Raw genomic sequence first — 9,490 nt, 5'->3', positions numbered from 1 at the left:
TTAAAGGAACATAAATCTCGTCTGGCTTCATCTGACCTTTAAATCAGAGCTACTACCACTGACTTGTATCTAGTTCTATCCTCACAGATAAAGTGAAAATGTGACAGACAACTATGGCTAATTTTTATAGGCTTGGCTACACCAAAAGTTTGATAGCAATCAAAGTTTCGTGGGAAATTTAGTGCAACATTCCTGACCTAAAACACACTAGTACCAGCACACCAGTAAGCTGAATCTACAAAACCTTGATTCTTAGTCGGGCTGGCAGTTTGACATATTGACAAGTTTGGCATTATTTTTTACTGGCAATTGAATTTAGCGTTCGAGCACACCAGGAAAAAGCTATCAACTTAACTACAGTTTGTCTGACTTCCCTCCCCTCCTTCTGAGACAGGGACAAGCTTGGTCGGCCTTGACTCCTGATCCTCTTAGTTTGTCCTGAGTGCCAGGATTAAGTGTATAAACCATCGTGCCCAGATTAAAATCTTTATTTTTGTACGTCCTCTCTCCAAATCTAGTCAATGTAACAAAATAATCTGGACCAAAACTTCATAATCTAGTACATACCAAGAAAACGTACTAGTTAACCTTTAAAATTAAATTAGAAGACAGAAAAGACATCTTTTAAGTTAATAGCCATGCTAGTTACAACTACTAATAAATGGCATATATTATACCAAGCTTTTAAGCAAAAATCTTAAGAAGATTTTTAAAACACTAATTAATAGGGCTCTCCTTCTCTAACTACTTGGAATTGAACCCAGAGCCTCCTAAATACTATGAAAACGCTCTAGGCTTAGTTACAGCTTAATGCGGCATTTTTCTAAGACAAAATAGTAACAGCTGGATTTAACAAGTTTCTCAAAAACTGTTCAATCCTAGCTCTGAGAAGAGTCAGGACAATGTCTCAGTCAGCTAGCAAAGTACTGAAGGCTTAACATCAAAATAAAGGTATTTACAGGCAACAGTGTAGCATGCACAGAAGCTCTGCAGAATGAGGAGAATCAGCACTCCTGAAGTCATTTCACTAATTGCTCCTGTCAATTCTGCCACTGCAGTTGTAAAGGCACCTTCTGCCTTATAGGATCTGCTTTACCGTAAAACTCATTTTCTTCACGATTAGGTGGCTGTGAGAGCTGACAAACGGAAATAAAAACAGCCATCATTAGGCATAATTTTATTACCATTACCCATTAATGTTATAACTCCAACAGTTTCTCTCTTTAATCTTGTAATGTTGGGATGGTACCCCTTGCAGAATTCTTGTATTCCAGTTCAGTAAATTTTCATACATCAAAATTTTTACTCAGCTAAATTTGTCTGGGTGAGGTAGGACGTGCCTGTAATCCAAACCCTCAGGAGGCTAACTCAGGACAATCCTGAGTTAAAGCCTGTGCTACACATCAAGACTGCTTCCAAAAAAAAAAAAAAATCAGAGCTAATACAAAAATAAGTTCTTTTGAAGGTCCCCAGTCTATCACGGAAAACAGAAACATAAACAATAATGCTACATAAAAATCCCTCACCTACAGATCCCACTGGACATTTGCTGGTCTGATATTAAGGTCCATTCACAGAAACCAACTTAAAAGCTTGTTGCAATCAGTAAATGATCATCTTGCGAGGATTAAGCAGCAGAGGCTTATTTAAAGTAGAAAATAATTAAAAGTTGGTTTTGAAGTGCTCAACAATGGCGCTCTGCAGGTAAGAGCACCGACTGCTCTTCCGAAGGTCCTGAGTTCAAATCCCAGCAACCACAGGATGGCTCACAACCAGCCGCAATGAGATCTGACGCCCTCTTCTGCTGCGTCTCAAGACAGCTACAGTGTATTTATTTATAATAAATAAATCTTGAAAAAAGAAAAAAAGAAAAGAAAAGAAATGCCCAACAATGTTGCCAAACCTATCTGATAAGCTACAAGGAGCCTCAATGATACCATTTCTTACAAAGTTTTGGGATTGATACTTTTCTGGCAGAGTTACAGCCTTGGTACTACATCTTGTAGAAGAAGCACCTGTGTGGCTCTCCGCTCCTTCTGTCAGCTGCCAACTATAACCTCACCTTACTGCCTTTGTGTTTCTAGATCACTATAGAAAAAAATTCCATCCATGAGAAAAAAAATCTGCTAAATAGCAAGAGAATACTGATCCTGAAAAAGCTGTTAAATTACCTCTCAAAATTTTTACAAGGTAACCCCAATCCTCGAGTTACAAATGGGACGATCTTGTAGGTGTCTGGACTTTGGGTGGTTTCACTTCTTGTCGTAAATGCCCTCTTAACCCAAGAATTTCCACGATGTGGCCAATATGTGGGTAAACTCAAGCTGTATTCAAGTGTTAACAATTCACACTGAATTATCTGTAAAATCCAAGCGTCCAAATTCCCCCTTGCAGGTTTAATTTTTAAAATTTAAAGGTAATGTATTAAAAGACTTAAACTTGACTGACATCTGAACCTTCTTAAGAACGAAGCACAGAGAAGAAACCACTCGCGTCAGAAGAAATCTGAGTGACATCTTTATTTTCACAAATCACTACCCTCTTCTTTGACCATCACTTCCTCTCTCCAATCGCCTTCCTAGTCCCTGCACCAGAGGGCGATGCATACCCGCCCCCCCGCAATCCAGCTTCTTAAAAGGATCCCAAACAGGCAAACCCCAAAGCCCTCATCCACTACCCAGATCTTTGACACCTTGAAAGACACTTACGTGTAAAAAAGCCAAGGCCCTAAATTAGATCCCCCAAGGGCTCCTTTTTTTCCTGGACTTTCCCTCTCTAACCTTTAAGGCCAAGCGACTTCCCACCCGACAGCACCTCCCTCTCTCCAGCCAACCCTAACTCTGGCCCTGCAGAGCCAGTCACCATTCCCACCGAGTCAGGTGGCTGTCAGTCCCACCCGGCTGCCTTGCCTTCATGCGGGTTACAGGCGGCCCGGGGCCAGCTCTTCCTATCCCTCGTCTCTAGGGTCACAACCCAGGGCACCTCCTCCTCCGGGTCCGGATTTCGGTGACCCCTCTCGCACGTCCCTTCTTCCCTAGCCGGGTAGAAAGGGCCCAGCCCCTGCGCCTTGTCTCTTGTTGCCCGCGGGTCAGCTCAACCCCCTGATTTCCTCCGGATTCCATTCCAGAGCGGCCTCCCCTGGTTCCCCCAACCGTCTCCCCGCAGCCCTTAGCTCCCCCGGCTCTCCACTCACCCTTGGCTGCAGGCGCCCCCCAATCTCCCCTCTCATCAGCCTCGGCGCCCGCTCACCTCCGCGGTGGGAGCCGGGCTGCCGGGACCCAGCTTGGAGCCGGTGTCTAAGGCGCCGTCGGAGTCGGGGGTCCTCGGCGCGTAGGCGGAGCACAGCGCCTCGAGAGGCAGACGCGAAGGCCGGGGCAGGGAGCCGGAGCGCAGGCGGGAGCCGGCTCGGCTACGAGCGGGCATCGCTCCGGCCCCGTCCGAGCCGTGCCGCCAGCAGCGGCCAGCCGAACCGGAACTGCTTCGGGAGGAGGGGCGCTACGGGGAGGGGGCGGGTCCAAAACCGGAAGAGGAGTGGGGTGGAAAAACAAAGGGGGAGGATGAGCGCGCATGCGTCATACCTAAGCATAGTTCACCAAAGGGTTTTAACGAACATAGAGTAACTGTGGGTTGCTGATTGGGGTTGGAACCTAGGAAGAGGCTATTCTGAATCCTTTGAACGGGCTAGCCCCTTCTCAGTCAGTCCTCAAATAGCATCATTTGTTTTTTTCCTCCTTTTGGTGTTTTCGAGACAGGGTTCCTCTGTGTGTAGCTTTAGCTGTCCTGGAACTCACTCTGTAGACTAGGCTGACCTCAAACTCACAGAGATCCACCTGCCTCTTCCTCCCAAGTGCTGGGATTAAAGGCGAGTGCCACCACTGACTAGCCCCATTTATTGCCCCTTTATTTTGTGTCTGTGCTAGAGACTATACTCTAAATCGTTGTTTCAACTCTGCCAAGTAGATCTCACACATAGAAAAGCCAAGAAACATTGTAGCCTGGTGTAGCACAATTAAAACGTATCCAAGCTGTCCTCAGAACCTGTGTTCTTTCCTGCTACTACTGTACCCTACCCTGATGGAACACTCCCTTCTAAACCAAGCCTAACATTGGCAGAGTCCACATCCAAAGCCATCTGCAGCTGCAGGACCAGCTTTGGTAGTTCTGAAGGAGTCGGGCGCAGGTTCTAAGATGGACAGGAGGAGAGCAGGGGCAGCCAGGAATATGCCCAGTATGCTCATAAACCCTCAGGGGCTCCATCATGCTGCATGAGACACCACAAAACATTTCATCTCCCTCCCGCAGCCCTTGTAGGCAGAGGACTCTTCTCCTCCCCATGTTTCTATGGGGATAGAGAGGTTGCTCAGTGGTTAGAGCACTTGCTGCTCTTGCTGGAGACTCAGGTTTAATACCCTGACACTTCAATGCCTCAAGTTCAATGCCACATGCTACCTCATAACCATCTAGAACTCTAATTCCAGAAGATCCAATCCCCCCTTTCTGGACACATCAGGCATGGGATGCACGTAGCCCACATACATATTTGTAGGCACTCAAACATAATTTTAAAACTTACTTTATATGTATAAATGTTTGCCTGCAGGTATTATCTGTGCTCTTAACCACTAAGCCATCTCTCCAGTACCAATAAAATATTTTTAATGATAAAAATAATAAGTCTATAAAAAATGGTTCTGATGTCCAAGGACTCTCAGCGCCTTGAGACATAACAGGATCCATCAGCTTTCTCTTTAAAAAAAAATCTCCTATCTTCATTATAGAACAATTGTTCAAATCTTGCATGTGAACCTTACGGACACACGTCAGATGCTTTCCTCCATGTGTGCCTAAGTTTCTGTGACTCCACAACTCAGACAATGTCCCCTGTGCTCAACAGTCCAAAGGCTCCAATACAGCAGACATCGGCGTCCCCGCCCCGTTTGTGGCCCACGTAGGCCTGCAAGGGTCTTTTCTAACATTCGATCCTCAGTGCTTTTCTCTGCTTTAACTCTAGTCATCGGAACCCGTCTATGCAGGCTCTAAATCTACGAATGAACTTATTTCGAAGCACCTGCCCTATGTTAGACACAGTGAACCTTTTGTTTAACCCTTGCAACAATTCTCCAGGGCAGGTAAACCCTAAACTTTACAGAAAGAACTGACGGAGATGGAGAGAGATCGTGACTTGTAGGGGAGTCTCCATGTTCTCGGAAACTTTAGGGATGGGAGTCAGCTCAAGGGAAATAGGTCTTGCTCCGTTCGGAGGCCCCTGGGACTTGCTGAGTCACTTTGTCCCACCTGTCAATGTCAATCTCTGGCAAGGAGATAGAACACAGGACAGCAGACCTGACCGCGGGCAGAGGGCGTAGGCAAGCTGGCCCATGGCTGATGCCTCCATCCCAAAACCTGGGGAAGAAAAAGAAGCCACACCCTGCCCCAGTATCCTGCAGCTGGAAGAGCTCCTGAGGGCCGGGAGAGCCTCTTGCAGCAGAGTGGATGAAGTCTGGCCCAACCTTTTCATCGGAGACGCGTGAGTGGCTGCTGACAGGGTTGTAGAAGTCGGGCAAGAAGTAGCAATCCTTGACATCTTCACCTGAGGAGGTGGCCAGAGGCCACAGGAGAACTAGTTGCTTCTAACCTGCCCCAGGCCAGGAATTTTCTCCTAAGTGCCAGGAGCGATTCGGTGACCAGTTTCTAACACTAGGGGGAGCCCGAGCGTTTCGTTTTTGTTTTTAGGGGGAAGATCTGAGAGACTTCCTGGCCAGAAGATCCCTGGGGTCTTCAGGCACATCTTAAGACAACTAACCGGACAGTCTGGCAGGCAACAACATTTGGAATATAAAATGGCATTGACATAGATCATACTTTTTTGGCACCAGCTTGCCTCCTGTGGACACTGAGTGGGTGGAGAAGGCTGACTTAGGATGAATCAGGAAAGGTGTCATTTCTAAATATTTGTAGATTAGTAGCAGGTATGACGTGGTGACTAAGTGACTCTAGATGATGTTTATGAGTAGTAGGACATGTGGCAAGAAGGGAGGGGTAGCTAGTTCTCAGGGCTGAAGCAATCTTTTCCTTCTTGCCTTTGCTGGGGGCAGGCTGCCCGAGACAACAAAAGGGGTCAAAAATACCCCCTACAGCACCAACTTTACCAACAGAAATCTCTGAGGCTGGGGCGGAGAGCCGCAGACTCAGCTCAGTATCGATGAATCCTAGCTCCCTTTTTACCCTTATGATTTCACCCTTCCCAAAGCAGGGGTCAAAGAAACCTCCTTCCTGACCCAGAGGCTCAGCCCAAAACCAGCCCCCTTTCTGCCCTTCTCAGGGCCACCGCAAATAACCGATTTGAGCTGTGGAAATTGGGGATCACTCATGTGCTGAATGCCGCCCACGGGGGACTCTACTGTCAGGGGGGTCCTGACTTCTATGGCAGCAGTGTGAGCTACCTGGGGATCCCAGCCCACGACCTCCCCGATTTCAATATCAGCTCCTACTTCTCCTCCGCAGCTGACTTCATCCACCGAGCCCTCACCACACCTGGAGGTAGGACTTGAGGCCAAACCCCTATTCCTTTCTGCTCACTTGTGGGAGGGATATCCAATTTCCTCTCCATCCTCAGCATCCTCTAATCCCTGTTTTGTTTTGTTAAAAAAAAAAAAAAACAAACTTCCCCTCTATGCCTCAGCGTTTTTTAATGGCATTGCTTCACAGATGGAGAAAGTAAGACCAAATAGCAAGGCCATAATGAGTTAGGAGCAGTCTTGAGACTAGAAGCCAGGTCTCCGGATCATAGGAACAATTCTTAGTCTGCATCAGGAAGCCTTGGGACAGTACCATGTGGTACCCAGAGGCCTGCCCCGAAGTACTTCCAAATGAACAAAATAATATTCTCAAGGCACAGAGGTCTGGAGAGGCTGGAGCCCTTACTGTAGGTTCATCTTGGGAAACAGCCATGCCACTTTGCTCTATGACCCTGGACAAGCCAGTGTGTCTTTCTCTGGGTTTCTGTTTCCTCATATTTTTTTTTATGATGAGAAATTTGGTAAGGTTCACGTTGCTTTGTAATAGCCAAAGCATTTTGACTTTTTTTTTTCTTCATCCATTCATCTGTCACCTGGTCATTACTCACCACTGTCAAGGAAAGAACTAAATTCTAGGAAGCCAGACTTAAGTAAGCCGGGGCATCTGCTCTTGTAGAACTTGCTAATCAAACAGTGATGTATTCTGAATGTTGCTGATATGAGAGAGCAGAAGTGAAGAGCTCCACAAATATTCAATCCAGAGGACCCTGGTGTTGGGGATTTCCCTCCACAGCCGTTTCCTTAGGTCACATGCAGGAAGGGCTGATGGCTTTGTGATGCCAGTGACACCCTCAGTAGTGGGGAGAGCTGGTAGAGGAAGCCATGTCTGAGATGAGACTGGCTGGATGAGATGAGTAAAGGCTAGTCAGACCAAAATCAGGGGGAAAGGTCAGAGGTCATAGCAACGCCAAGGAACTGCCAGTCAGCCTGTGTTCCTAGAGCTGAGGTTTGAGGTAGGCTCTGGCTGAGGTAAGGTGCAGGATGATGAACAGCTAGGTCTCAAAGGTTTTTGTAAGTCATGTTGAGGGTTTGGACTGAAGTTCAAGACTTTAGCAAAGCAGACATGAGTCTACTCATTTGAAAGAGCAGGACACTGAGGCCCATAAGAGGCTGAGGAACTTGTAGCAGGTCCCATAATACACCCAAGACAGGTTCAGGAATGGACTTTGGATTTTTGGCCCCATCCCTTGGGTGGGCTGGCTGGTAGGGAGGAGTACTTCACCTGCGTGTCTTCTTCAGCTAAAGTGCTGGTGCACTGCGTGGTGGGTGTGAGCCGGTACGCCACGCTGGTCCTGGCTTACCTCATGCTCCGCCAGCAACTGTCCTTGCAGCAGGCCATAAACACTGTGAGGGAGCGCCGATGGATCTTCCCCAATCGTGGCTTCCTCCGCCAGCTCTGCCAGCTGGACCAGCAACTTCGGGGTGCAGGTCAGAGCTGAGGAGCCAGGTAAGGCAGGCCAAGGAGGCAAAGCCGAGTGTGGTTGGCAGCAAGAAGTCAGTTGAGGGCCTGGATAGGGGGCCTGGGATGAAACTGATTAGCAGGGCTATGTGTGCCTGAAGTTGGGACTCACTCCCTTTCCCAAACTGCTGTGTTCCCCTCGTCCATTCAAGATTTCACCAGGGCCCGGCAGGAAATCCTCCCACCTGGATCCATTAGCTCTCCAGAGAATAGAGGAAGATGGAAGACAGCTCAGCCGATAAGGCACTTGCCACACAAGCATGAGGACCTGAGTTTGAATCTCCAGAGCATGCATGAGGCTGGACCTAGTAGTGGGATGAGAGAGGGACACAGACGAGTCCCTGGAAGTTAGTGGACCTGGCATATGAAATGAAAGACAAAAAAAAAAAGATAACCTATTTCAAACATGGTAGAAGGCAAAGACACACATACTCTCTCTCTCTCTCTCTCTCACACACACACACACACAAATACATGCATACACACACAGGTGTGAGGGTGGGGTGGATAAAAGAGAATGAGGAGGGAGAAAAGGTTAGTGTTAGGAAGTCTTATGTGATATATGTATATCATAATACTATATATGATATATAATATATCATGTATACCATATTAGATATGATAGATGTTATTATATGTTGATATATGATATACTGTGTGTTTTATAGTATATGATATATAATTATATAGTATATAATATAATTATACATTCTATTTTTATATAATACTATATATACACATATGTATATGTACACATATGTGTATGTGTATGTATATATATGTGTGTATATATATGTGTGTGTGTGTATGTGTGAACATATATATGTATTCCTACCTGCTTTTGGGTGCTGCCCAGTCTCTCCTGAGAGCCTATAGGACTTACCAAATTCCCAGACAGCAGCTGAGCCAGGCTGCACTGTCACACACTTCCTATGAAATATGCTGGTGTTAGTGACCAAGGATGTGTTCCCCATGTAGATTCACAGCCTGCTCTCTCCCCCTCCCCCAGACAGGAAGGAGACACGTGGCAGAGCAGCAGATTTTACAGCATGCGCTGTCACGCTGCTCCCTTAGCCTGGGATATCAGACACCCTGACGTCTGACCTCAGTGTCTTGCCCATCAGACAGCTGGTTTGGGGGAAGTTGGTTGAGCAGGGCTGCAACACTGCACAGTTTGTCGAAATGATATCCACAGACTTGTCTGTGCCATGAGAGCCCTCAGAGATTTGCGATACATAGGCTGTGCAACTGTACCCAGCAACCCCACGGCTGAGGCCCTGACGTGAGGGGGCTGTGAAGAGGAGCTCTCTCTCTCTCCATAAGCCGTGGTTAACAAACCTACCTGCCACGCACACTCGTCTACTCTAGTCACATCCATAATATCAGGGATAAAATCCTGATAAAGGATAAGAGGCAATAAGGCCCCAAAAGGAGATCTGTGCCTCCTGGATTT

General features: G+C 47.0%; 2 protein-coding genes and 1 long non-coding RNA gene across 6 annotated transcripts in view; 1 reads left to right on the top strand and 2 right to left on the bottom strand.

Moving 5' to 3' along the window:
* The window catches only part of Samd8 (sterile alpha motif domain containing 8), a 44,030-nt gene extending 40,518 nt beyond the window's left edge, over positions 1 to 3,512 (bottom strand). Inside the window, exon 1 of one of the 3 annotated variants that reach the window (XM_031361100.1) lies at positions 3,250 to 3,512. In XM_031361100.1, coding sequence (XP_031216960.1) covers positions 3,250 to 3,423 — 174 coding nt within the window. In that variant the 5' untranslated portion in view covers positions 3,424 to 3,512. Of the gene's footprint in view, positions 1 to 959; positions 1,101 to 3,193 lie in introns of those variants that run through there. The other 2 variants (XM_031361101.1, XM_031361102.1) reach the window with 2 other exon arrangements.
* Positions 3,513 to 5,291: 1,779 nt separating this feature from the next.
* The window catches only part of LOC116084262 (dual specificity protein phosphatase 13), a 6,785-nt gene continuing 2,586 nt past the window's right edge, over positions 5,292 to 9,490 (top strand). For both annotated transcript variants that reach the window (XM_031361113.1, XM_031361112.1), the window contains exons 1-3: positions 5,292 to 5,527; positions 6,323 to 6,540; positions 7,818 to 8,025. In XM_031361113.1, coding sequence (XP_031216973.1) covers positions 5,379 to 5,527; positions 6,323 to 6,540; positions 7,818 to 8,017 — 567 coding nt within the window. In that variant the 5' untranslated portion in view covers positions 5,292 to 5,378 and the 3' untranslated portion in view covers positions 8,018 to 8,025. The remainder of the gene's footprint in view (positions 5,528 to 6,322; positions 6,541 to 7,817; positions 8,026 to 9,490) is intronic.
* LOC116084263 overlaps positions 8,933 to 9,490 on the bottom strand; it is a 6,197-nt gene continuing 5,639 nt past the window's right edge. Inside the window, exon 4 of the long non-coding RNA XR_004116056.1 lies at positions 8,933 to 8,967. This is a non-coding gene — a long non-coding RNA (uncharacterized LOC116084263). The remainder of the gene's footprint in view (positions 8,968 to 9,490) is intronic.

This window comes from Mastomys coucha, unplaced genomic scaffold, assembly GCF_008632895.1.
Source record: "Mastomys coucha isolate ucsf_1 unplaced genomic scaffold, UCSF_Mcou_1 pScaffold9, whole genome shotgun sequence".
In the NCBI taxonomy this organism is placed as follows: domain Eukaryota; kingdom Metazoa; phylum Chordata; class Mammalia; order Rodentia; family Muridae; genus Mastomys; species Mastomys coucha.
The sequence above is the reverse complement of the archived record's forward strand: the minus strand, read 5'-3'. Positions and strand labels throughout refer to the sequence as shown.